The sequence below is a fragment of the Taeniopygia guttata genome, chromosome 1 (assembly GCF_048771995.1).
Source record: "Taeniopygia guttata chromosome 1, bTaeGut7.mat, whole genome shotgun sequence".
NCBI lineage: Eukaryota > Metazoa > Chordata > Aves > Passeriformes > Estrildidae > Taeniopygia > Taeniopygia guttata.
The window spans coordinates 29,707,860-29,734,323 of NC_133024.1; the positions used below are offsets into that span (position 1 = coordinate 29,707,860).

General features: G+C 47.8%; 2 protein-coding genes across 3 annotated transcripts; both read right to left on the bottom strand.

The window, feature by feature from the left end:
* Positions 1 to 85: 85 nt before the first annotated feature.
* Positions 86 to 8,905, bottom strand: LOC115494350 (C-type lectin domain family 4 member D). Of its 2 annotated transcripts, none has more exons than XM_030268070.4 (6): positions 4,689 to 8,905; positions 3,696 to 3,782; positions 2,236 to 2,331; positions 1,761 to 1,912; positions 1,413 to 1,534; positions 86 to 698 (listed from the first exon to the last, which is right to left on the bottom strand). In XM_030268070.4, exons 1-6 carry the CDS (start codon positions 4,723 to 4,725, stop codon positions 551 to 553), a joined length of 642 nt encoding a protein of 213 aa, XP_030123930.4. In that variant the 5' UTR covers positions 4,726 to 8,905; the 3' UTR covers positions 86 to 550. The 2 variants fall into 2 exon arrangements, with proteins under 2 accessions (XP_030123930.4, XP_030123926.4); XM_030268066.4 differs by having other exon boundaries at positions 3,696 to 3,785.
* A 75-nt stretch (positions 8,906 to 8,980) lies between these two features.
* Positions 8,981 to 25,296, bottom strand: LOC101233586 (C-type lectin domain family 4 member A). The gene is made up of 6 exons (XM_072926338.1): positions 16,643 to 25,296; positions 13,776 to 13,892; positions 11,140 to 11,235; positions 10,664 to 10,815; positions 10,316 to 10,437; positions 8,981 to 9,586 (listed from the first exon to the last, which is right to left on the bottom strand). The coding sequence occupies exons 1-6, from the start codon at positions 16,707 to 16,709 to the stop codon at positions 9,442 to 9,444; spliced, it is 699 nt and encodes a 232-aa protein (XP_072782439.1). The 5' UTR covers positions 16,710 to 25,296; the 3' UTR covers positions 8,981 to 9,441.
* Positions 25,297 to 26,464: the final 1,168 nt, after the last annotated feature.

The window sequence follows — 26,464 nt, forward strand, 5'->3', positions numbered from 1 at the left end:
AAACTTAAACCATTCCATGATTTCTGGATTATACTCCCACAGTTTAGAGGTGGACAAGAAAAGAGAGATATGCACATAAATAACATGGTCTTTTTTCATTCATCTAATTCTGTATTTTCTCTTCTCTAAGATTTCAGAAGTTGTTCAGCAAAACCAGTACAGCTAGAGGACATTTTGCATGTGACTCAAAAAAAGCAAACAGCTCTGCTCAAGGAGACAAAGGACATTGAATCTCTGGATATCTGACTTCCACTCCTGTGCCTTTCTCCTGGAGAAGTCCATCTCTTTTCTGCCACAGGCTCCTGGAGCCACTCAGAGAGAAGAAGACACAAGAACACAAAACCTGCTTCGAAGAGCCTGAGCCTCCCTGTGTTCCCTGAGCCACCACGTGCACTGGGGATGCTGGACAAAGCTCATTGCACTTCCACACACATGGTCCCACCCCACACAGTGAAGATGTGTCAGAGCTCCCCACTGTTCCCAGCACAGCCAGTGCTGTTCCCAGCTGCCTGCTCAGCTCCCAGCTTTACTCAGGACAGGGATATTTCCATCACACAATTACTGCTGCAGCTTCACAAATTCGATGATGCATCCTATCTGGATTGACATTATTCCAGATGTAAAGTGTTACTCCAACCACATCCATTACAGTGCAGTTCCCATCAAGGTTATCACTTGGTTCTCCTTGTCGCCAGAACCTGGGACAGAGACAGGCTTGTTACTCCCCAGTGTCCACTGTAAAGCACTGCGGTAAAAGGCCACAGTGGGATGCAAGACTTGAAGGCAAGAGACAGAAATTCCCAATGCTGATTCATGGATAGAAGCAGCGCTCTTCCTCCCACTCCATATCCCACTGGCACCAGTGACACATGGAAACTGCCTCCTTCCTACAGCCTTCCAGCACAACAGGGCCCTGCTCCATCCTGCTGGGGGGAGCTGATCACCACCACTCACCCCATGCACCTCACTCCCAGCAGAGGCCAGTGTCGGCCTCCAGGGCAAGTGTGTTCTCCAGAAGAAGGCACAGCAAGGACAGCCTTGGTGCTCTCTCCCTGTGTCCCATCTCTTTCCATTCATTTCAGCACAGGCCATTTTGTGGTTTTTAAGTGATGTGAAGGCCAGGCAAGGCCGGTTAACTATTAAGGGTTCTTGCTGATGGCAAGATGCAGTTTTTTCTGTGCTTACAGCAATGGTTTCTAGGTCACAGGTAGTTAATTCATAACCAATATCCACACAGATGGAGCCATTGGAACTGGGTGTCCTACGAAGTTCTCTCCTGCTGCATCTTCGATCTCAAACAAAGCAGTGGGGTCACAACCCCCTCTCATGCACCAGCTGAACCTCTCACATCTCTCCTACTTTCTTTCACTACCAGGAGTCACACCAAACACTCTTCATCCAGAGATACTCACGTTGGTGTCCCATTGTATGGAGTCATTGCCATCCACTGCCACTGGCCCACCTTCATCTCAAACAGACCAATGTAGAAATTATCTCTTCCCACAGGTTGACTTATCTGCATGGAGAGGAATTCCTGCAATCAGAGAGAGAGTGCAGTGCCCATGAGGGGCAGGACTGAGCACAGTGAGACATCAGGAGTCCCCGTGGGCTGAGGCAGATGGCAGAGGGGGCTGGTGCTGCAGAGGTGCAGACAGGACCGTCCCCCTCCCCTGCAGGACAAGGAGGGGCTCTGAGTCCCCTCCAGGGCCCAGCACTGTGTCTCTGCCTGCTGGCTCCCTCTCTCAGCCCTGTGCACTTACCTGCTCTGCCTTGCTGGTGATCACCACCAGCTGGGAGCCCATCCCAGTGCAGTTCTGTGCACTCTCAGCACAATTCATCCTATCAAGGGACAGGAAATAGCAGCTTCTTTGAAACCTTCTCCAGCCCTTTGGGCAGCAAGTCCAGCCTCGCTCTGTGCAGGGAGAGGCAGAGAGATGAAGGCTACTAACAAGTGATGGTGATTGCAGAGATCCAGGTTTTCCAGGGACAGTGCTCATGTCCTCCTCAGTGACCTTTCCTGACAGAAAGTCCTTGAAAAGACAGGGATAGTTCAGACATGTCCTCCCATTGCTTTGGGGTATGGCCAGTGAGCTTTGTGTACCCAAAGCTGTGGAAATCCTTGTCAGGGTATCTCAGGTCTCTCTAAGTTCTCTTGGGGATGTGGTTTGACTTGCCCTGCTACAGCCTCCTTGAGGCCATTAACCCCAGGGAAGAGGGGACACTGTGAGTACTGACCTGTGCCTTGTGGCACCGCTGAGTCGCACTCCCACTTTGAGAACTGCTGCTGCAGGGCTGAGGGCTGGTCACTGCTGTGGCTGAAGGGAACCACCACTGCAAAGGGAGAGGAAAGGCAGCAGCATTACCCCTTCCTCCCAGCTCCTCACCCAGCATCTCTGGCCCCTTGACTCTCCTTCCACCATTTCCCCAGCAGACATTGTCCCAGCTGTCACCTCTCCTGGCCCACACCAGTGGCACAGCTGCCTTCCAGCCAGAAAGGGACCGTCTTCCAAGTCAGTCAGCACAGGGACCCCTGGAAGCACATCCCACTGGGGACATGCCACACACATGGCAGGAGTCATCCCTCCCAAGCCACTCTGCCATGCACATACCCACAGCCCAGCTGCCAGTCTGCAAAGCAGCCTCTCATTGTCACACTTTGTCCCTTCCTCAGCTACACATCAACAGTTCCTTTGGAGGAGTCACCCCCAGCTGGGCCTGTTCCATCAGCAACACCCAGTCCAGGTGAAGGGAATCACTCACAGCTGGAGCTGCTGAATCCAGGGTGCAGCATAAAACCCCTGGGACTTACTAGCTCCAGTTGGTAGGGAATAATGCACTCTTGGTGACAGGCCACAGCCACAATCCCAAGGGTTTACTGGTAACTCAAAGACACAGGAGGATGGATTAGGAGCTAATCAGGGCGTGCTTAACAATCCAGATGCCTGAATCCTGATTCTTAAAAATCCAGATTCATCCACCATTTCATTTAGAACTATTCTTACTTATGAGCAGAACAGTCCTAGTGGCTCCGGTGCCTGATTAGTGAATTGCTGTAATGGAAGAAGGCTCAGAGGAGATGGGCAAGGGCAATGCCTGCCTGACCACCCCATTGCCAATAAAGATGTCCTTATCCCTAGCCAAAGATAAAGGCTGAGAAGAGAGATGATTTTTACTTTAGTTCAGCTGAGGGATTTGCCCTGCTGTGGAGCTGTTCATCTCTCTAGGGATCAAAAAGGGTCAGTGTCTTCCTCCGATAGCCGTGAAAGCTCTGTTGGCTGAGAGACACTGGTACTGCCTTAGCCTCCCTGGGGAAGCAGGGTAGGAAATCATTGGCTCACAGTCCTCTGGAAACACTTCCATCAGAGAAGAGCTGTCCAAGCCCTCAGCTCATACAGACTGAGAGAGACCTAGAGCAAACTGCTCTGACAGCCTTGCTGCCTCCACAGGCAGTTCCTTACACAGCCAGATCTCTTGGATACGAAACCTGCCTTCTGCCCAGAGATTCAAGTGGCGGATGAAAAGCTACAGATATGTTCTCACCAAGGTTGAGGCTGCATGAGAAGGGATCTCTGTGTGTGTTTTGGTGAAGGGCATTTGCCTGCTGGCAGAGGGACTAGGATATGGATTTTCCACCTGACCCATGGCAGTCACCTGAGCCCTTCATCCCAAAGGAATTAACACAACCTGGAACTCACCAAGGCAGATGGTCACAAGGGCAGCTTTGATTGGAAGGACAAAAATAAGGAAGACCCAGATGTTCAGCCAGGGGCAGCTTCTCTCTTCTGCTGGGGATGAAAAACACAAAGCAAGTGTGGAAATGTCCCAGCCCAGAGTTAGAAGCAGGGTAACCGAGGGCGCTCTGTTCCCCAACAACCTCCTGCCAGGGACTGGGGAGCCCCACAGGTGCTGGAAGCAGGTCCTGCAGCCTGACCCTAGCAGTGGCTCAGAGCCACAGAGTACAGAAGCACAGGGGCTGCCCTGAGGCTGCTTTTTGATTTCCCTGTTTATCACAAGACCTGCCTGTATTGTGTCCAAACCTCACTCCCCCTTTGTCCTGTCAGACCTCCTTTCTCCTCAACACATCTTCCTTCTTGCCTTCCATTACTCTGTCACTGAACGCTCTTTCTGGTCCTCCCTCCTCTTTCCTCTCTCTTTAGAGCTTCTTTCTCTCACTACCTGGATTTTGCCTCTGTACCGTGAGCCCCTTTCTGCAGTGGCACAGTGCCCCAAAGGAGTGACTGCCCAGCTCAGGGTGTGCACAGCCAGACACACAGAGGGATTGTTTGCACACGGGGAAGAGGCACTTGGGAGCTCTTGGGAGAGCCCTGGCCGGTTTTCCTTGGAGACACCAGAGGTGGGAGCAGGGACTTTGCTCAGCAGGATGCAGAGAGCTTTAGCAGGGCAATCACAGAAGGATAGCACCCTTCAGCCCCATTGTTTACAGACACACCACTGAAGGGAATAGCAGGGCATGCTCTGCCTGGACTTCCATTTCCCCTGGCTCTAGAAAAAAGTCATTCTGCCAGCCTGGGCACTGCCCACTTCCCTCATCTGTTTGCTCTTGTCCTAACTCCCATCCCCTGGTAGGAGATCCTGCCACCGTCCCATGCCCAGGATCCATCCCAGCCCTGTCTTTCCCCCAATTCTTTTGACAGGAAGAGAGAAAAGAAGGGAAGTTTTGGGGTTACCTGCAGTTCCAGGACTGATTCTCCCTTGGCTATTCATTATCTCTACAAGAGGATCACCTTTCTCCAAGGATCCCTGTTACCAGTGTGGCCACAAACAGCCTTCCTCCTGCACAGGGCACCTCCCACACTGGTGAGGGGCCTTCACAGGCTCTAATCTGATGTGCTGAAAAAGCCATATCCTGGGTGTACCCCACAGCACATGGGAATTGAGGAACTTCCATCATTACCCTGCCCAGACACTTCACGCCATAGTCACTGCAACACAGAAAGTCACCAAGGCAAAGGAAAAGAAATGAAGAGGAGCATCTCTGCAGCTCACACAATCTCCCTTTGCACAGTCTCAGGCAGTTTCTCAGGTCATACATGGCCTTCCCTCTCTGGTGCTGCTCTCTCCTGCTGAGGGTCCATGTGTGTGGAAATACATGCACAGGCAGGTATATTTGGCATTTGCTACCAAAGGGCTAAACCCACTGAGCACAGCCTGCAAAATGGAGCCAAAAATGAGAGGAAGACATTTCCGTGACTGAGTCTGGGCAGTGCCCATGTGCATCCTGAGCCCAGAATTCCTGAGCACGACAGAGAACTTGCCAACACTGTTTTGAACTAATTCTGCTGGAAGAAAGAATGCAGCTTTAGGAAGAGGATTTCAATATGACCTGGCATTTTGGGTTGAAGGCCAGAAAAGATCTCTGGATGTTACCAGATTCACTGTACATGACAGATCATGACATTTTCCTTGGTCTTGCCATAAAATGCTGCAGCTTTTTCATTTCATGCTTCTAGCAATTCTTCTGGGCAACTCAAATGAAACTCCTGCTGGACATTGTCCCTAGGGATTCCCTTAAGATAAAAATTCCAGCTGGATCTCATAGTCCTCTGAAGAGACTGAGATTATATGCACCTCATAGCAACAGCACAGGCATTTTAGCTGAAACTTCAGAAGATCAGTGCACAGAACTGCTTACAAGTGAGGACAAGTCCAAGCTCTCTGTAGAAGACATTCTCTGATTCTCTTATTTTGTGCACAACAGGCTGCAGGCAGGATCAGAACCTACATTTCTAACCATCTTTATGTAACCAATGTCCACAAGCTCTCACCCCACATGGAACCACATTAACAACACTTGTGTGACCTCCAGTCTCTCACCAGCCCCCCAGGAAGTGCAGCTGCAAGAACACATCCCCTTTGTGGAAGCAGGGGTTCCCCTGGTCCCACACACTTCCTTCTGGAGATGCAGGGTTTGTGAGTATCCACACCTCTTCCAGCAGCCTGTGAACCACAGGTGAAAGCACAGGCTCACCTTGTCACCCTGCAGAACTGTGGGTCTGTGCCTGCTGCACCGATTGGGGTGACCCACAGCACTCGGCTGCCAGGGAGCTTCTTACAGACAGAGGTGGCCAAGTTGCAGAGCACCCTGGGCTCAGTGACCACTTCCTTCCCACTTCCCTCTCCTCTCTCTCTTAAACTGTTCTTGCTTCATCTAAAATTTGTTTTCAGGCTGTTTCTTCTCTGCCTCAGGAACCTTTTCCTAATGCCCTGGTTACTGTAAAGCTGGTGGTCATAGTCTTCTTTCACAGCAGTGGTTCGAGGCAAATGCCCCCTCAAATAGTGGCAGCTATTGAATTCACACAGCTCTTTGCAGTCACACTCCTATTTTTTTATCACCTGCTGCTGCCCAGGCCATCTGAGCAACATGAAGTGGGATGGGCAAGGCTAGAGAGGGTTCCAAGTACAAAGAACAGCAAAGTGTGCTCTTGTTCAGAAATGAACTTGGTGGAGGACATTCTCTCTTTCTCAGTGGTTGATGGCAGTTTCTCCATCAACCTGAACCTCAGCCTGAGCAGTCCTGCTATCCAGTTTTCTGGAATTCCAAATGATTTGAAGGTAAAGACTTATCTGCAACGCTGACATAAGGGCAAGTAGCCTGGAAGGAAACACTAACAAAGCAAAAGGCAGAAAGCACAGCACAAGTGCTAGCAGCCCGGATAACACAGGAAGAGAGAATTAATCCCAGAGAAAGTTGCTGCCACTGTGCGTGGTTGTTTTGCCCTCTCACAGCCTGAAACCAGCCCCAGAGCTCCAAGCCCCAGCAGTGTGTGAGGGCAGCTCACAGAGGCAGCTGTCAGGCTCTGCAGCTTGTGCTGCAGTTTCTGAGCTTTGTTTTCAGCAGCAAAGTACAAGCAATCCAGGAGGACACTGTAGGTTCCCTTTCATGGAGCTTTCTGAGACAGGTTATGGAGGACCCAAGGATGAGATGTGCTCTGCTGGATCTCACTCTCATCGGAGGCAGAATTATTGGGCATATAGAGCCTGAGGTCCACTTTATGTGCAGAGACTCCAACATGTTTGGATTCAGGATGCTGTCAATCCTTGAATGATGAGCTCCAGCACCTGGGGTCTCAGGACTCAGAGGGACATGGAGACAGACTCCTGCAGATTCTGATTCATCCCAAACTCCCAGGATGACTCAGCCTTGTTCTCCTCCTGCCCTGTTCCCATGGGCATCAGACCATGATGAATACAATCCTGCCTTCTTCCTACAGCCAAGGAGAGGGGACTGTGTCCAGACCCGGCAGGGGCTGCTGCTCATGGCAGGCTGACCCCAGGAGTGGACACCCAGCAGAGGAAGCTGCTGGTCAGCTCTGGCCTTCAGGGACTGTGCACCTTCAGCTGGCTGCACCACAGCAGGCCTGACCCTGCTGTGCTGGGCCGGCTCTCGTGTGGAGGAGGCAAGAGAGGAAATGTGCTCCTTGTCCTGCTTGTGTGCCAGGAGTTATGGCAGAGGGGAGGCCTAGAGGGGATCCTGCATGGCAATGCCAGAAACGTGTAGGAATGGTGCCAAAGACCCTGGATAAGGTGGTCCTCTCTGGGCAGACCCAAGCCCAGCACCCCAGGCTGGTGTTGGAAGAAGCTGTGCACTGCAGGGTGTGGTTTCTAGGTGGGGATGGAGAGGCCCTCACTTGCAGGGCCACACTGTACAGGGGAAAAAGACATTTTCTCTGCCAGCAGGATTTCATCCTGCTGCAGCCAGGAAGGGCAACAGGAACAGGCAACTCCTTGAGTTGGGATCAGTGCTTACTGTCTGTGCTGATTTGTGTGGTGTTTTACATATATACATCCTCTTTCTTCTATATGTAGGAAGGAAGATATGTAGGACCTACTGTTCCTACATGCTGTGTGTCGCTGCTGCCTTGAGCTGTGCATGTGGGCCTGCAGCCACCTGCAGCACCTGCACTGCTGTTCATACAAGTGCTCCCACTGGATTAGGAAGCCAAATCTCCTGGGCACCTCTTCTCCAGAATGAATTCACCCCTCTCTCTGGGACACAGAGAGAGGATTCACTTCCATAGGTAGGACAGAGGTGTACAGACAGGAGCTGTACACAAAATTGCATTCCCTGTGGGGAGCTGGCACTGTTCAGTCAGGGTGGCTTAGGCACTTGGTGTTTCCTGAGGAAAGAGAAAAGAGGACACAGGAGGCAGGAAGTGGGAGGAGATGGAGCAAAGGAAGATCCATGGTGGCCAATGGTCTACAGCAGGACATGAAGGCAATTCAATAGGCAGTGATGTTCTGGATGGGATGTCATTCGCAGCAGGAGCCCTGTCTCTTCAGCCTCCTCTGCAGCGTGATCTGGCCTGGGCAGGCATGCCATTCCAGGCACCACTGAGGATTTGGCTTTCCAGGACTGCTGCTGCCCCAGGTGAGCCTGAAATCAGCTCTGAGTCAGGAAGAGATCTTTTTCCTCCAGGTGGATCTGAAGGCCCAGTGTGGATTATTTCCCCCATGGCAGCAAGTCCAAAGGGAGGACCACAAAGATGAAGGCAATGAGGATAGAGACAGAGGGCTGGAGCACAAGCAAAGAGAACTGGGATTGTTCTGCATGGGAAAGAGGAGATTCCATGTTTGTCTTATGGCAGCCTTCCACGAGAGAAGGCTGGAGAGGGACTTTTAACAAGGGCATTTAGTGTATCAGGCAAAGGGGAATGGCATTAAACTGAAAGAGAGCAGATTTAGAGCAGGTATTAGTAATAAATTCTTTTCTGTAAGGGTTGTGAGGAACCAGCAAACGTGTCCCAGAGAAGCTGTGCATAGCCCATCCCTGGAAGTGTTCAAGGCCAGGAATCATGGGGCTTTGAGCAGACTGGTCTAGTGGAAGGGGTCCCTGCTCAAGACCTAGAGGTTGAAAACTTGATCCTTAAAGGTTCTATACAACCCAAACCATTCCATGATTCTAGGACTTTACCTCTCCAGCTTAGATATGGGAAAAAAAAAGACATATAGAGACAGAGAATTTCTTCATTGCTGTGATATTGTATTTTCTCAGGTCTAAGTTTTCAGAATTTGTTCAGCAAAACCAGTACAGCTAGAGGACATTTTGCGTGTGACTCAACAAAAAGCAAACAGCTCTGCTCAAGGAGACAAAGGACATTGAATCTCTGGATATCTGACTTCCACTCCTGTGCCTTTCTCCTGGAGAAGTCCATCTCTTTTCTGCCACAGGCTCCTGGAGCCACTCAGAGAGAAGAAGACACAAGAACACAAAACCTGCTTCGAAGAGCCTGAGCCTCCCTGTGTTCCTTGAGCCACCACGTGCACTGGGGATGCTGGACAAAGCTCATTGCACTTCCACACACATGGTCCCACCCCACACAGTGAAGATGTGTCAGAGCTCCCCACTGTTCCCAGCACAGCCAGTGCTGTTCCCAGCTGCCTGCTCAGCTCCCAGCTTTACTAAGGACAGGGATATTTCCATCACACAATTACTGCTGCAATTTCACAAATTCGATGATGCATCGTATCTGGATTGACGTTATTCCAGTTATTCAGATTTCCTTCAGGCACATGCATTACTGTGCAGTTCTCATGGCCTGGACTTGGTTCGTATTTTCGCCAGAACCTGGGACAGAGACAGGCTTGTTACTCCCCAGTGTCCACTGTAAAGCACTGCTGTAAAAGGCCACAGTGGGATGCAAGACATGAAGGCAAGAGACAGAAATTCCCAATGCTGATTCATGGATAGAAGCAGCGCTCTTCCTCCCACTCCATATACCACTGGCACCAGTGACACATGGAAACTGCCTCCTTCCTACAGCCTTCCAGCACAACAGGGCCCTGCTCCATCCTGCTGGGGGGAGCTGATCACCACCACTCACCCCATGCACCTCACTCCCAGCAGAGGCCAGTGTCGGCCTCCAGGGCAAGTGTGTTCTCCAGAAGAAGGCACAGCAAGGACAGCCTTGGTGCTCTCTCCCTGTGTCCCATCTCTTTCCATTCATTTCAGCACAGGCCATTTTGTGCATTTAAATGCTGTGCAGGCCAGACAACGCCGGTCAACTATTTAGGGTTCTTGCTGATGGCAAGATGCATTTTTTTATGTGCTTACAGCAATGGTTTCTAGGTCACAGGTAGTTAATTCGTAATCAATATCCAGCATGAATGGGGCCATGGAAACCTGGGCCATTGGAACCTGGTGTCCTACAAAGATTTCTCCTGCTGCATCTTCGATCTCAAACAAAGCAGTAGGGTCACAACCCCCTCTCATGCACCAGCTGAACCTCTCACAACTCTCCTACTTTCTTTCCCTACCAGGAGTCACACCAAACACTCTTCATCCAGAGATACTCACGTGGGTGTCCCATTGTATGGAGTCTTGTCCACCCATTGCCACTGGCCCACTGTGTCCTTTAAAAGACCAATGTAGATATTATCTCTTTTTGTGGATGGAGTTTTCTGCTTGTAGAGGAATTCCTGGCAATCAGAGAGAGAGTGCAGTGCCCATGAGGGACAGGACTGAGCACAGTGAGACATCAGGAGTCCCTGTGGGCTGGGGCAGGTGGCAGAGGAGCTGGTGCTGCAGAGGTGCAGACAGGACCGTCCCCCTCCCCTGCAGGACAAGGAGGGGCTCTGAGTCCCCTCCAGGGCCCAGCACTGTGTCTCTGCCTGCTGGCTCCCTCTCTCAGCCCTGTGCACTTACCTGCTCTGCCTTGCTGGTGATCACCACCAGCTGGGAGCCCATCCCAGTGCAGTTCTGTGCACTCTCAGCACAATTCATCCTATCAAGGGACAGGAAATAGCAGCTTCTTTGAAACCTTCTCCAGCCCTTTGGGCAGCACGTCCAGCCTCGCTCTGTGCAGGGAGAGGCAGAGAGATGAAGGCTACTAACAAGTGATGGTGATTGCAGAGATCCAGGTTTTCCAGGGACAGTGCTCATGTCCTCCTCGGTGAGCTTTCCTGACAGAAAGTCCTTGAAAAGACAGGGATAGTTCAGACATGTCTTCCCATTGCTTTGGGGTATGGCCAGTGAGCTTTGTGTACCCAAAGCTGTGGAAATCCTTGTCAGGGGATCTCAGGTCTCTCCAAAGTTCTCTTGGGGATGTGGTTTGACTTGCCCTGCTACAGCCTCCTTGAGGCCATTAACCCCAGGGAAGAGGGGACACTGTGGGTACTGACCTGTGCCTTGTGGCACCGCTGAGTCGCACTCCCACTTTGAGAACTGCTGCTGCAGGGCTGAGGGCTGGTCACTGCTGTGGCTGAAGGGAACCACCACTGCAAAGGGAGAGGAAAGGCAGCAGCATTACCCCTTCCTCCCAGCTCCTCACCCAGCATCTCTGGCCCCTTGACTCTCCTTCCACCATTTCCCCAGCAGACATTGTCCCAGCTGTCACCTCTCCTGGCCCACACCAGTGGCACAGCTGCCTTCCCAGCCAGAAAGGGACCGTCTTCCAAGTCAGTCAGCACTGGGACCCCTGGAAGCACATCCCACTGGGGACATGCCACACACATGGCAGGAGTCATCCCTCCCAAGCCACTCTGCCATGCACATACCCACAGCCCAGCTGCCAGTCTGCAAAGCAGCCTCTCATTGTCACACTTTGTCCCTTCCTCAGCTCCACATCAACAGGCCTTTGGAGGAGTCACCCTCAGCTGGGCCTGTTCCATCAGCAACACCCAGTCCAGGTGAAGGGAATCACTCACAGCGGGAGCTGCTAAAACCAGGGTGCAGCATAAACTCCTAGGACTTACTAGCTCCAGTTGGTAGGGAATAATGCACTCTTGGTGACAGGCCACAGCCACAATCCCAAGGGTTTACTGGTAACTCCAACACACAGGAGGATGGATTAAGAGCTAATCAGGGCGTGCTTAGCAATCCAGATGCCTATTTTCATAATTCGTTTAATTTAGAACTATTTTTACTTATGAGCAGAACAGTCCTAGTGGCTCCGGTGCCTGATTAGTGAATTGCTGTAATGGAAGAAGGCTCAGAGGAGATGGGCAAGGGCAATGCCTGCCTGACCACCCCATTGCCAATAAAGATGTCCTTATCCCTAGCCAAAGATAAAGGCTGTGAAGAAATTTGGCTTTTGGGTTTGTTCAGCTGAGGGATTTGAGCAGCTATGGAAGTGTTATTTCCCTCAGAGATCAAAAAGAGGGTAGCGTCTTTTTGTGCTAAACCAGCACAGTAGGAGTGGGTTCCTAATTCCAAAATACTGTAAGAAACTGAATGACTAACAAAAACATACCTGAAGAGAGCAATGGTCCTGAGCTGGATTTAACTCCCTTATTTTGTCTTGGTATCTGGGGACATTCTATGTCTTGATGTGAAGCATACTGCACAACTATGTCCTATTTGGGCCCCTCATAATGAGTAGGATATTGAAGCGTTGGAGCATGTCCAGAGAAGGGCAGTGGAGCTGCGGACAGGTCTGGAGCACAAGTCCTATGAGGAGTAGCTAAAGGAGCTGGTGGTGTTTATCTTGAAGAAAAGGAGGCTCGTGGTTGACCTTATTGCTCTTTGCCTCTGCCTGAAAGGAAGTTGTATCCAGGTGGGGGGTCAGCCTCTTCTCCCAGGTAACAACCAACAGGACAAAAGGAAATGCTCTGAAGTTGTGCCAGGAAAGATTTAGATTGGAAATCAGTAAAAGCTTCTTCACTGAAAGGTGGCCAAGCATTGGAACAGGCTGCCCAGAGAAGTGGTGGAGTCACCATTCCCAGTAGTGTTCAGAAGACAAGTAGATGTGGCACCTGGATACATGGTTTAGTGGTGGGCTTGGAGTGGTTGGTTAGTGGTTTAACTACATGACCTGAGCTGTCTTTTCCAACATTATTGATTCTATGCTTCCATGCTTGTATGACCAGCAATTAAAATAATGTTTGTATTGTGATCCACCTGTGCATTGCAGTGGCCACTCTCTGCTACATGCAATTTGTACTGGTTTTTCATTTAAATGCTGTATTGCTATGCTAAACCAAAATCTTGTGTAGCATCAATTAACTTGGATAAGTAAAATTCTACTAAAAATTAAACCTTCCATGTGTCTCAGAAGGCATCAGGTGCTATCACCCCAGCCTAAAACTCCCCAGCCATTCGCCAGAGTACCGTGAAAAGTTATACATTTGGGAACAAAGGAGTACAAATGTCCGGGACTCAGATGCTAAGGGCAGCAAAAGGAAAGGCAGTGATTTTTCGTAATAAGATGCCTCTTCCAGAATCCAGCATGGTAATTGACAACTTGTGCAAACATACCATGAATTATCTTTAATAGAGAATGAGAATGAAACGTCATCACAATCTTCACAAACAGCATGTCCAGGAATAACCTCTAATGAACTGTTCTCCAACCAACCCTAAAAAGTTGTGAGAGTTAATTAACTGCACTATGCAGTTAATCCTGGAGATGCCAGGACTGTGAGAAAGAATTTTTTCCACTAGGACACAAAGCATATCCAAGTACCTTAGAGAGTCTAAGTGCAGATTCAGCTGCCTGTATAGACACTTGTGCTTCTGTCTCCACTTTTCCCCATCTGTCAAAAGTAACTGAGTTCTTTTTGTGGGGAAGGAAGGTAGAGAATTGTTCCACAGTTCCAAAATGGCCATGCAAGATTGGAATGTGCAATCTGGGCACACTGACGAAGCCTCAGGGTAAACAGTGGAAGATTTGGGGGATGCATGCAGACCTGTACGAAGTCAGGGCAGGAAAACCTGAGACCTTACACAAAGCCCAGACAACCATGAAGCATGGTTTCTCTACTTTTCTCCCAACACTCCCCCCAGACCTCTCCCTTGTAATCTCCTTGCACATACTCACCAAGGAGGACAACAACAAGGGCAATGCACACCAAGAGAAGCAGCAGTGAGATCAACCATGGCAGCCAGAGTGGGTACTTCTGGGGATGTTGCTCAGGCTTCTTTTTCTCAGGAAGTCCTAAAAGTGACAGAAACACACCAGACAAAACATTAAAGTCAACTATGGGTCTGTCAGTCCACAGTCCACATTACCAAGGATGTACTACTCAAGGGAGGGCTCCTTAAAAGAAGAAGAAAAAAAAAAGAATTTCATTTCTGATGTGGAAGTTACAAGGTTTAGGAGAAGGGCAGACTGGGACAGAGTAGGGAAAGTCTGTGGTTTTTGGAGAAAAGTCAAATTCAGTGAGTGTTTTCCCACCCAGCCAGTGAGCCAACAATAGTAATTGTTGGTGTTTGGGGGTGAGCCTTCACAGGGCCTCAAAAACCACAGTGAAACAATGTCTTTCTAAATTGAGCCCAAAGTTGCTAAATGCAACATTGCTCAAACGGTGATGCTTAAGACATACAAGGGAAGATTTCATGTTGACTTCTTCCCAGAAAACTTGTTCTGCCTCTTTCAGTTCCCTTAGCTTTTTGAACTTCCTGTGCAGAAGATTGGTATAATCTGAGGATGAGCGACAAAAAATGTGCAAGGCTATGATGGCACATCATCACTGGGAGATTGAAAGATATTTTTTTCCTCCCATCTCTGCTTTCCAAGTCAGGATTCAAAGATTTGCTGTAATAAAACTAGGTTGTGCTAGGCTGGATATCTGGGGAGAACACAGGGCTGTGTCCAGCAGCCTGAGTAAAGTACTCGGATTAAGATTTGCCAGGACCTCACTTTTGTCTAGAGGGATATTGCCAGTACTGAGGAGGTTTGGGAGCAGGCAGGAGAGTGGGTCACAGGGAAGGAGAAGCAAACACATCTTAGGGCATTGTTCTAGCTTGTGGCAGGTACACAAGCCAGAGCAAATAGGAGGGTAAAGAGCAGGACTGCAGGACTACTCACTGCAGGACAGGAGTAAAGAAACTTTGTGAGAGAGTACTATTAAAGGTGAGATTTAGAGAGCCTTCATTCATGGTTCAGCATGAAGCTCCCAGGTCTGTCACCAGCCAAATGTGCCTGCTAGACTTGCCTAATAAGCAAGACTGTAAGAAACCTGCTCTTTGTGGAAGCCTTCTGACTACTTCCCAAAGGCTTGGGAGAGACTGCTACAGCAGGGGAAAAGGCATCATTTTTCATTATCTGGAGGGAAAATATGTGTGGACAGACAAGGTCCAGGTCTCCTCAGTCAAATAATGTTTTTCTAGCCAGAGCTTTTGCCTTAGAGAAAATAAGGAGCCCCCTCAAGATCTGGAGTCGAACCACCTACTTCAGAAATAGCTCTAACCAATCCAACTGATTTTTTTGATACATCCAGAGATTGTTCAGCCTGTGCCCAGTCAGACCTGAGCATCCCACACTCACACCCACGTGGCACAGGGAGCACTGCATGCTGTGCACCTCAGCAACACAACTGAAGTGCAGTAATCTTGTGCACACTCATTGGGTTGAACTCCCTGCAAAATGCTTTCCACAGCTGGTCTGTGCTCTGTAACATGTACAGCATGATCACAACACAACAGACTTGACGTCTTTGGAATAATAATTTGGAACACAATAGGGAACTTCCACCACCCCCGCCTCACCACTGTGGAAATGCTAACTACATCCAGAACTAACTAATCTTGGTGCACTGAAAACAGTGAGCTTTCAAGACAGACAGGACTATGTACACTATTTATTTCCATGACTCATGCCTTAGAGCAAGCAAGGAATAACCTGGAGGTGATGCCTGCTCTGTTTGGGATTGTAAAACTGAGATAAAGTTGTAAATAGGCAAGCTATTATATATCCTTAGGCAGCAGTAATTATTTATTTTAATTTTTAAAAATTATTATTCATTGATTTATGCACACATAATTTTCCTGCCCTGGAACCTGCTCTTGTGTAGGGTCCTGCATGTCAGGCAGAAGCAGTGGGCCTTACATAGAACATCTCTGTGGGTTCCTACTTGTGTAATAATGACTACAGAGTACATATTAACCAGAATATGCCTTAAAATTGCATGAAGCCTAGTAAAAGAACAATTTTACCACTGTAATTTTTAATAGGAAAAATAATTTATTAGTTTGGTGTGTTAAATGTTTTTAGGAGTTGCAGACATCAATAACAGATTTGGATCTCCCTCCAGATCTTAAATAATTCTTCTTCTGTATATTTCAGAGTGTTTAAATTTTGGGTATCTCTTCTCCAAGGACCATTTGTCAATCAGCCATGGACAGTGGGGCTGTGTTTCTGCAGCCAGTACCACTTCTCATGAAGCTGAAGAGTACAACTGACTGTTTACTATAAGCAGGCATGTTCATTCTCCTACCCTCTCCACAAGCAGCAATCTGTAGTCTCACTCAGAGGCAAGAGGCAGCCAGGATTTGGGCTTATTTGCTACTTTGGGAGCCCCTCCACCTTCATGACAGATCAGATTGTTTGTAATAAACCACAGCCTCTACTGTTGGTACTCAGCATGGTCCAGAAATGACTCTTTCAAGACTACATAACATGTAGGGTACTGAGGGAGTGCAAACAGGTTCCTTAATGAATGTTTGTGCTCCTGGTAGTCATTCTTGTTCATGTTGCAACACCCATCTGCCTTTCCTCTTGGAGACGTTCCTCAAGACTCTTATTTCAAAACTCCCTCAGTCTCCTGATCATTTAGCTCCTTTTTCTCACCAATCCATCAAGATCAGGTAAGAACCGAAGTCACAAAAGGAAAAATCTTAATTCCCTCTTCTTCAGCCCTGCTCCCTCCAGCTCCCTTTCTCCCAAATAACCCATTCATTCCTTACCTTTGACCACTGGAGTCGGCGATTCATTTTTGAACTTCACCTCAGCATAGGTGATTTCTGATGCCATTTAATCACAGTGTGACCCTGTCCTTAGTTTTGCCACATAAAAGATGGTCCTTTTAGCTCCTTTTTTCCAGAGGATGGCACAAATAGGTCACTGAGCCTTTCCCGTCCGTTCATTCACCCTCTTCCCATCAATGAAGGCTGTGCTGAACACTGGAAGCACTGGTGATAACCCAAGAATTCCTGGGAGCTCAGAAATGCCCCAAAGAGATCTTCAGTTTCTTAGCCCAGGAAATCAGCCCTGGCACCATGGAAGATTTTGAGACAGGAAAGAAAAATGAGAACCTAAGAACTGAAAAGGAAGTTGCACTGCACTGCTTCCCCATATCAGATTCTCAGCTGATAGGCTTCCTTTTCAAAACATTTATAGGTTTTTTCCCCTCTTTTTAACTTTCTTACTTAACTATCCATATTTTCCTATGTTTCTTTGTCTGTTAGAAATTCTACCATTGCTCTCACATTTGCAGCTATCATAGGTCCTAGCCCAGTTTAACCTGCACTCCAGAACAAGCTGCATTCGCTGCATCAAATCTTGCAGCTATGTCTCATTCTTCAAAGTCAGCCCCAGCTGGAAGCCAATACTAGAACAAATCTCAGACTAGGAAATGTTCCTGTAGAAGTGATACTGGGGAGTTACAGCCTTAGACAGAGTAACAAAAATAATCAGAAGGTTGATATATCCATGAAGAAACAGAAGGATCAGGCTGGAGTCAGAGAGTAGAACAAGCCAAGTGGCATTTTTAAAAGCACATGTTGATAGTCTGAGAGATTATTGGGAAGAGTACACACAGAAACTTTTCTATTAAAACCTGGTCCACAGCCTGTGAAGTTCAGAGCAGTGCTTGCTCCAAACTCCATTTCAGAGGCTGAAAATGGATGGTTTACATTTTTCTGTTACTTTTCCAACAGTCATTTATCTCCCTTACTGCTTTCTGGTAAAAACCTCTGATACCACCTTGAGTAAAATGTGCTTAGTCTGATTTCAGTGCTTAGTCTGATTTCAAGCTGGAGCAGATCTTGAAAGGAGACAAGGGAAATGGCTGCTGAGATACATTCTAAATCAGAAAGACTCCTGAGAACAAATGACAATAAGTCAGGCAGGGTGAGGAGGGTTTAGTCAGCAGATAGAACTATGGTTTGGGTTGGAAGGGACCTTCAAAGACTTCTCCAGCTCACCTGCCATGGGCAAGGACATCTTTCCCTACATTCGGCTGCCCAAAGCCCCTTCCAACCAGGCCCTAAACATTTTCAGTTAAGGAGAATCTGCAACGTCTCTGGGCAATCTGTTTCAGCATCTCAGCACCCTCACTGTAAAGAATTTCTTCCTTATATCTAATCTAGATCTGGCTTTTTCACTTTAAACCTATGACCCCTTATCCTACCGCTACAGGTTCCATTAAAAGGCCTCTCTCCATCTTTCTTATAAGCCCTCTGTAAGTACTGAAAAGCCATAAGAAGGTCTCCAAAGCAACCAGAAGGAAGAAGCTGGTTAGTTTGGCTAGCTGGAATTCCCTTGAGGCAGAGCAGAATGAGATGCTCACAGGACATCCAGAGAGTACAGAGGGTAACCAGAGCAGAGTTGGAGCTGAGCTAGGGCTCAGATAGTAGAAGGAAGACATGAGATAGTCTGAAGGAAGATAGTAGAAGGATAGAGATAGTAGAAGGCTGAGATAGTTAGAAGGAAGACATGAACCAGACAACAGAGAAGAACAATGTGGCAGAAGATAAAGGGAATCTGAACATAGTTTATGGAGAACTGCCCCTAAGCAGTGTGAGGCAGTAACTGGATGTCTTTACCAAGGATTCTCTTTGTGTCTTGTGTGTCCTGAGCTAACTTTACTTCTCCTTTATGTATTGTGTGCAAAGAGGATGACTTCAACGCAAGAATAAGAACAGCTACAGAAGAGAAACCTGGTCCCTCAAGTAAGCATACTGCCTGCTTCTCTTTCCAACATCCTTTCAGCACTTTCCTTTGTCATCAGTCTTGGCCCTCTCACTGGAATTAAGCCTCCCTAAGTCTCTGCTGAAATCTAGTTAAGCCCTCAAATTTCTTGTTGAGAATTCAGAGCAACCTGCATGCTTCCCCCTGTCCCCACCCAACCAAACCTCAGCAGACTGAGTCGTATGGGAAAAGGGCTTACTTCCTTGCAGGGTTTCAAGATTTCCACTGTGAAGAAACAGGAAACACAATCAGCAGACAGAAAAGGAAGTTACAGAGCAGATTCATGAGTTTTTCCACTGAAACACATCTCCAAACATAGCCAAGGCATTTAAAATGCAAATTCAGGCTCTAGCTGCTCTTTTTATTAGACTACATTAGACTGCACTTAAATATCAGTAGACAGCTCAATTCTTCTTTGTCAAACATCAGAGTTGTTGCTTGTTACCAAATTCAACCCTGAATCATACTTCCACGGGATGCAGTGCTCAGCCAATGTGTAACAACAATCACGTGATATTCCTGAGGGAAAAATTTGTCATTTGAATTTCATATACACTAATGGCAAGTAAATGAGTGAGGGATAGAAACAACTGGACCCTGCAGTTAGTTGTGGTGCTGAAAAAATAATTTTTTAAAAAATCTTGCTTAAAAGCTCCCAAAACTCATGCTTTGCTTCCTTGCATTCTCACTGCTCTTCCTCAGTAACTCCATTGCTCCGCTTCCTGTGTTCTGCTTACTCCCCTGTCCTCCAGCAATAGCTGTGTTTCCCCACAGATCTCTTTCAGCTCAGCCCTACCCCACACTGCCGGGTGCCTCCCATGCTCTCAGCTCCCATGTGCCTCACAAGCCCCAGCTCCTTTCTGGGACTCTCACAGTTCTGCTTTCCCTCCTTACTCATGCTCCATCTGCTGGTTGCTCTGCAAGCTCTATGGCCACCCTTTGTCTCTGACCCAAAGAGAAGGCAGCAGAGGCACTAATGCTCTTTCTCCTCTGCCTGTCAGTGAGGTTTGAATAAGGTGGTATCTGCAAGCCTTTCACCCCACAGCCAGCATCCCCCAATTTAGCAAGCAGGTCCATGTGAGCACATGAAACTGTGCCATTACACATGCCTTACTTCTTTTGAAAATCCAGCTGAACCTGAGGAATCAAATTCAAATTTATAGGCAAAGAGTAGGACTGGAATCCTAAAGCTGTGACCCCACACACTCCAAAAGAAATCCCATTTTTAAATTGACCACAGCTGTGGTGAAAGCTGCAGGGAAGTGACACACTTCTTACAAGCCAGTTTGAATACAGAGGGGCAGCTGAGAGAATTGAGCTGAAGGCTGTGAGTCATCACAAGTGACATGAAGGTTACACAAGGACATCACATTGGCCACCCAAAACCGAGACCCTCTTTAGAAGATTTGACAAAAGGCAAAATGAAGCTGACATGACTAAAATAATTTTCCAAAGGGATTATCAGAATGCATTTTTAAACCAGCTGACCTTGCAGCCAAATGAGGAAAATCGAAATGAGCATGACCTCCAGTAAGTGCAAAACCATAACAAAGCAAAGGTGTCAGAACTTCCTCAAATCCTTTATATTTGATATACTGCCTTGAGGGCAACTGAAGAGCAGGGTATAAAATAAGCAGTCAAAGAGAACAAGCACATAAAAACAAAGCTAAATTAATTATTTGTCACAATGGAATAAATTGGTGAAATTCACACACAAGAACCCTGGAGAACTAAACCAAAGGATCTGTCCAAAATGAAAGTGATTGTGCAAAATGTATGGAATTAGCAGGCATGGGCAAGATTGTTCCAGGGATTCTCAGGAAACTCAAAGGTGAAACAGTTGCTAATAGCAGTGGGTCACCTTTTGCCTTAAACTATCTTTTAATCAGCAAATCCCAGACTGGCAGGGAACTCAATAAACAAGGAGAAGGGGAGAAGTCTCAGGGAGACTTAGGAAGTTAAAGGTTTGACATCTCTAGTGGTCACGTTACTATAACAAAAGAATTAAGGGATGGACATGTGTATAACTGTGATGTACTTTGGGGAGCGTCAGTATAACTCTTGTAAGGAAATCCTACCTCTTGTGGATCTTTGCCTACAGTCCTGGCATCATCTACTCTTATGGCACTTGTAGCTAGTACAGACTTCCAAGTCATTTAGATAAAAACCTAAACCAAATCCAGCGTTTATATCCCTGGACCTGGATGGAAGAGCATCAGAAGTGAATATATGTCACCTTCTTGGTCTTCCCTCTCCACATCACCTTGCTCCTTTTCAGGGATTAAGGCTATGGAGCAGAGCAGCCAAGAGAAGAGCATAAAAAGGCACTGGAACATGGAGAATGGGGACCCAGGGCCTGACACTGAGCAGTTAATAAGGGATGTCAGATGACAAATCAAAGAGATTCAGGCAGCCAGAGCTCCTTGAGAGCTCCTGAGGGATTTGGCTGGTTAGAGAGAGTCTAGCAATAGGTGATCCCATTGTGTACCTTGCTGCATGGAACTGGTTAGGGAAGGGAGGGGAGGGGTAGGATGCTCCAGTTCATACTGCTGCAGGGGACACTGTGGGAGCTCAGCAGCCTCCTGGATCGAGAGAAAGGCACCCTATGCCCTTCTCAGCAAAGGCTGACACTGGCAAGAGCTGCAGGGAGAAGAGACCTCTTCTGGAATGGTAGAAGGTGAACCAGGGTTCCATACAGGTCGCTAAGAGATCAAGGGGGAAAATGGCTTCTATTGAGCTGTGAAAGCACAGGAAAAATACATTCGAGCATCCAGGGGTGAAGAGGAAACAGGGAAGTACTTAATGGACAGCGGGAAAGGGGAGTGAGAGCAATGAGTGGGATGTATTAACAGAATGTAGCACTGTAAAGCCACACAAGTTTCTGGCAGGTGGCAGCACTTCACCACAGGTAGACCTGAGTCGGCAGAAAGACACAGAATCCTGAGCAGAACCACCCAGCGTGACACGAATACACTGCCAGAGATCAGCAGCTCCCCAAAACGCTATGGTTACAGTACCATGCAGAACACAGGGGAACAAAAAAAAGTAGGAGTGATAAAAAATAAATGTTCCTCCCCAAAACAGCTTGTGCATTTGTCCTCTGGCCACATCCCTGCCAAGTTTTAGTAAGTGCTGAGGGTTTCAAGCAGAAGAGATCATGTCCCCAAGTTACCTGAGCGGAGAGAGCTCAAATTCAGTGTGAATTGTGAAGGGAAATTCATGTGCTCACTCTAGTGTGATGATAGGTTACCAAAGTTCCTCAGGTGTAAGGGAAGGAATAAGAAAAATAAGAACATGATCCAGAGAATCTTCAAAGAGACAAGAAGCCTCAACCTGCCTCTTTACATGTAGCATTAACAGAGGATTTTCTTCAGAAGAGTGAAGATATTTTTTATTTATTTATTTCCCCTGATTAACAGATTACCAAATCAAAGCCAACAGAGGGCACATTCAGATGCAGTTACCCCAGAGCTTTGTTTTATGCCATTACTGGGAACATTGCACCTTTGTCTCCTTCCTCTTCTGGATCTGAGTCACAAGTCTCAAGGCTATGTTGGAGATCAGAACCAGATACTGCAGTTGTTTGCCACAGCACCATATCTGATTTCAAACCTGGCCAGATCCAAGTCCTGGCCAGACCCCAGTGGCCTGTTTTCAGAGGTGGGGCTGTAGAGTTTATCTTCTTAGAGTGGGCATATGGAATTCGCACGCGCAAGTTGTGGCCACATAACACCTCTCTACAGAAGCAATTCTTCATGCTTAATTTCCAGTGCTAAGGATCACACAGATCTCCACTGCCTTGAATTCTCTTTGGCTACTCTCTGCCCAGTGAGGTGAATGCACATGATCTCCCTCTCTTGAAGTGGGAATAGGGGGAGTGGAAATAAAAGCAAAAAAATTGAAAACAACCACATTCACCAAGCAAGTATGGGGCTGTCACATAAGTTCACCCAGGCTCGTGCTGTAAGATTAGGGCAACTCTTATTGGAACTTAAACTGTTTCCCTCCACATCCTCTACATGCATGTAAGTGGAATGCAATAAAAAACATTCTCATAGGGAGGTTCTGGGGTGAGCTGTACTGGTTAGGCTGTCCCAGCAGGTGGTACTGGAATAGCAGCACAAGTCTCCCTGGCTCTGCAGAACTCCCTCACTCCCTCCTTTCCTCAAGGGTGGATTTATCAGGAAGACTGCAAGTGGCCTGTGCTGCCCCTTACCCTGCAGGCCCCAAGGTGGCCCTACAGGCCATTTTCAGCCTCCCAGCCTAACTTGTGATAGCCAGCAGCAAGGTGATAGGACATCACCTGCCTCCAGAGCAGCCATCCCATGTGTCCAGTCAGGATGGGACAAAGCCAAAGCCATCTGGAAACAGCCATAGAAAGCTGAATTAAGTCCAGGGAGTACAGTCAGCTCAACCAAACACTCCTTGGCACCTCATCAATGAAACATGATGGGAAAGATTTTTGGCAGGGAGGCTCCAAGCTTTGGGGTTCAACCATATGCAGGACCCTCCTCATGACACAGATGCCAACACCATCAGAGGGGGAAAGGCAATTTTTTTTTAAGAGCACACTCCCAAGGTGCCTGTGTCACCCACTTTTACCATGCCAGGACACTGAAGTCAGCACAAGGAAGCAAAGGGTGGGCAAATGGCACCCTAGGGTGCCAGCCTCCAGCACAGAGCTGGCACTGACCTGAGGCCAAAGGGCTCGTGCTGCCGACTCCCTGCCAGCTGGGACTGACAAAGAGGACAAAGTGCTCCTCGATGTATCTTAAGACTCTGCCTCCAAAGCACAGTTATTTGCCTAATTAGCATTTTAAGACTGGACAGGACAGGCTCAGCCCGCCATCCCGCTCTTTGCAGAGCCTCTGCCCTTTCTGAGGTGAACAATGACTGTCAGATCTCAGCATCCCCTTTCACTGACCAACCCCCCACCTCAGACATCTCACCACACTGCTGGCCCAGTGTGGGACACTCCACAGCACAGCTGAACACTAAAGTTGTGCTAGGAAATACTTCAGACTGGAGGTATCTTGTTCAAACCTTGCTCAAATCAGGACTACTTTTGGAGCTAGACCAGGGTACCCAGGGCAGGTGCTTACAGTAACCCTGTTTCTGTATGGGATGTATCACTTAAGGGCTTTTCCTGCTTTTCTACCCAAAAATAGTGATTTCCAAGCACACTTTGTACATGCACCCATGGTATTGAGTTCAGCTTTAAGTACAGGTGACAGCAGCCCGTAACTCTGGGCCATACATACAGCTGTGTCTGCACCCACTTAGCATATATTCTCCAAAGAAAATGCTTTCCTACCCCTTCTTTCTCATTTGAACCCAGCTCCTTGTCCCTGCCAGCTAACCAAAAGGGTGGTTTGTCTAACACTACCAATGTAGATGTTCACACATCTTTGAACAGTTTGCTTAACACCATAAACATGGACTCATAAACAAGTGTTTAGCCACCACTTTAAAGTTAGGCCCAAAGGAATGGAACTCCTCCTGGTTTTTTTTAAGATAACAAACATCCATACCTGTGTGCACATTGACCACAAGAGTGGATGTCTTCCTGCCCTGGCACAGCTCAGTTCCAAGCCCTACAATTCCATGTTTGTGCATAAGGGCACTGAAGCATAAAGGGCAATAGAATAGTAGGACATGGCTACATTTGAAAGCATCAGTTTCATCATTGCTAAACTATCAAACTACAAATCAGCAGCTGTGATTTCTTTTCAGAGAGCACCCCACCAGTGCTAACCAGGTGATGTCCGCTTGCATCCCACCTGCCACCCTCTCGGCTGCTGGGCGCCCAGCCAGCCCCTGGTGACGGAGCCCAGGGATTGTGGAAAAGCCCGCAACAAAGGGATTCGGCAGCAGATGGCAGCACACGGTCACGGGTGAGACTGAACCCAACGCCTGGTCGCGGCTGTCACCAGCCCGGCCAGGCTCGCAGACCAGGCTTGGGAGGGCAGGGAGCGCCACACCTCTGTACATGCCTAACACACAAGGCTCAGCACAAAGGCTGCAAGTTACAGGCGGCTCCCTCCTTTAGGGAATGTCTCTTCAGACTGCTTCAAGGCTTGAAAAGCCAGTCGACTAAGCAAGGCAGCTGCCTCAAACTCAACACGCAGGAGCTGCCATCCTACAATGCCTGGGGAAGAAAAGGGAGAGCAGGCCATTCATTGCAAGTCACCTGCCTGGCCTGCCCCAAACACAAGTGATGCAAGAAGTGCACGCCAGGATCCCAGCAGTGACTAGAAAACATAGCTGTGGTCAGGAGCCACTACAGGGTCCAGCTGCTGCTGGCTGATCTTCCTATGTTCAGCTTCAAGGAACATCCATCATAGCCCCAGCTCTGGATGGGAACATCCAGCTAGAGGTAATGGCAGGTGGCAAAATTACCAAAATTACTATTAGCATGGACAGAGCTATTGTCTTGGAAGAAAAAAGACCAGTAAGTCTCCAGAGTGAGAGTCTATTGTTCACATAATGTAATGAGCACTCATCAGACTACCTAGACCTGGAGGCATTACAATGTCTGTTAATCACTTGTGCCATAGTGCTCTGCTTATATACATAAACAGCCCCGTTGTTCTTCCTCCTAGAACCTTGTAGGTTTATGCTGATTTAGCAGGATAAGTTCAGATTCAGATCCTTTTACCTCATTATCAAAGCTCAGGAAGACTTTGGGGGTTTTGGTTTCCTGTTTGGTTTTTGTTTGATTTCCTCCAACATACAGCCATTCTTCTCCATTTCTTCAGGAGTCCAAACATAGCATCAAGGCTTTGTGAAATCTGGCGGGTTTGTGTCTACAATCCATATTGTGTGGCTGTGGTAAGAACAGTTGCTGCATAGCAAGTCACAGAACATAGAACATAATTAATGGGAGAAGGGGCAGGGAAATACATATATCCCACCTCAACTACAGCTTCCACAGAAGAATTGACAACCAAAAACCCAACAAAACTGGGATCTTCCCTTTGACACTTGTTTCCTGATTCTTTCTATGTGCTACAATCTGTCTCCCAATTGGAAGAAAGGGAAAACTCACACAGGACTCACCAGGCTGTACATTCTAGGTCTTGCTGTGAGGAAAGGCATGAGGCCTGGGAAGATTTCCACACATGACTAAGCTCTCCCTCATGACCTGTTTCCCAGTCTTCTGTACTTCTTTATGCACAAACAGAAATATCCCAGCACTTCCCTTAGGAGAATCTGAAAATTCTCCTGCTCTGGAGAAAGACCCTTTTAGGCTTTTCAACTGTTTCTGCTGTAAGTACCTACTGAAAGGTCTGAGAAGCTCCAACATAGCTTATGGGTAAAATGCTACATCTTCTTCCTGCCAGGACCTATACAACATACCCATCCTATTTATGAAAATAAGGTAAAAGCTTTGGTCCTAGAGCTGAAAAAATGTCTTTTTTTTTTTTTTTTTTTCCTCCAGGCACTACAGATACTAGAATGCTTGACAATTCAAATAGCTGACTTAAAAGGTTAAGACTTCTTATCTTTACCCAGGCCACAAGACTTGTATTGTACTTCCAACACAACCATATACACAGCTTTGCTGTCTGGCAGAGAAACGTGGAGCAAGCATGCTGTGCAAGATGGCTGCAAGCAGGCTTGATAGAACAATGTCAGGGCCCTGAATATATTCTTCACCTCCTAGGGGATTGGCTGGACTCAGGTCCAGTTTAAGTAATAGAGGTGTTTGGCTTTGAGAAACCTCAGCAACATTGACCTTATCATAGCTAAGTGTCACCCTTGGACCCTGCCTGAGCTAGCACAGCCATGTCCTTGTCTGGCCACCTACTCTGCTA

Excerpts from the sequence above, each read along its gene's own strand:
- LOC115494350 (XM_030268066.4), bottom strand. The coding sequence starts at position 4,725 with ATGAATAGCCAAGGGAGAATCAGTCCTGGAACTGCAG. Across the intron at positions 2,332-3,695 it reads CCTTGTGACCATCTGCCTTG|TGGTGGTTCCCTTCAGCCAC; the intron begins GTGAGTTCCAGG and ends CTCCCTTTGCAG. Across the intron at positions 699-1,412 it reads CCATACAATGGGACACCAAC|GTTCTGGCGACAAGGAGAAC; the intron begins GTGAGTATCTCT and ends TCTCTGTCCCAG.
- LOC101233586 (XM_072926338.1), bottom strand. The coding sequence starts at position 16,709 with ATGGCATCAGAAATCACCTATGCTGAGGTGAAGTTCAAAAATGAATCG. Across the intron at positions 13,893-16,642 it reads GCCGACTCCAGTGGTCAAAG|GACTTCCTGAGAAAAAGAAG; the intron begins GTAAGGAATGAA and ends TGTCACTTTTAG. Across the intron at positions 10,816-11,139 it reads AGCGGTGCCACAAGGCACAG|AGCGAGGCTGGACGTGCTGC; the intron begins GTCAGTACCCAC and ends CTCCCTGCACAG.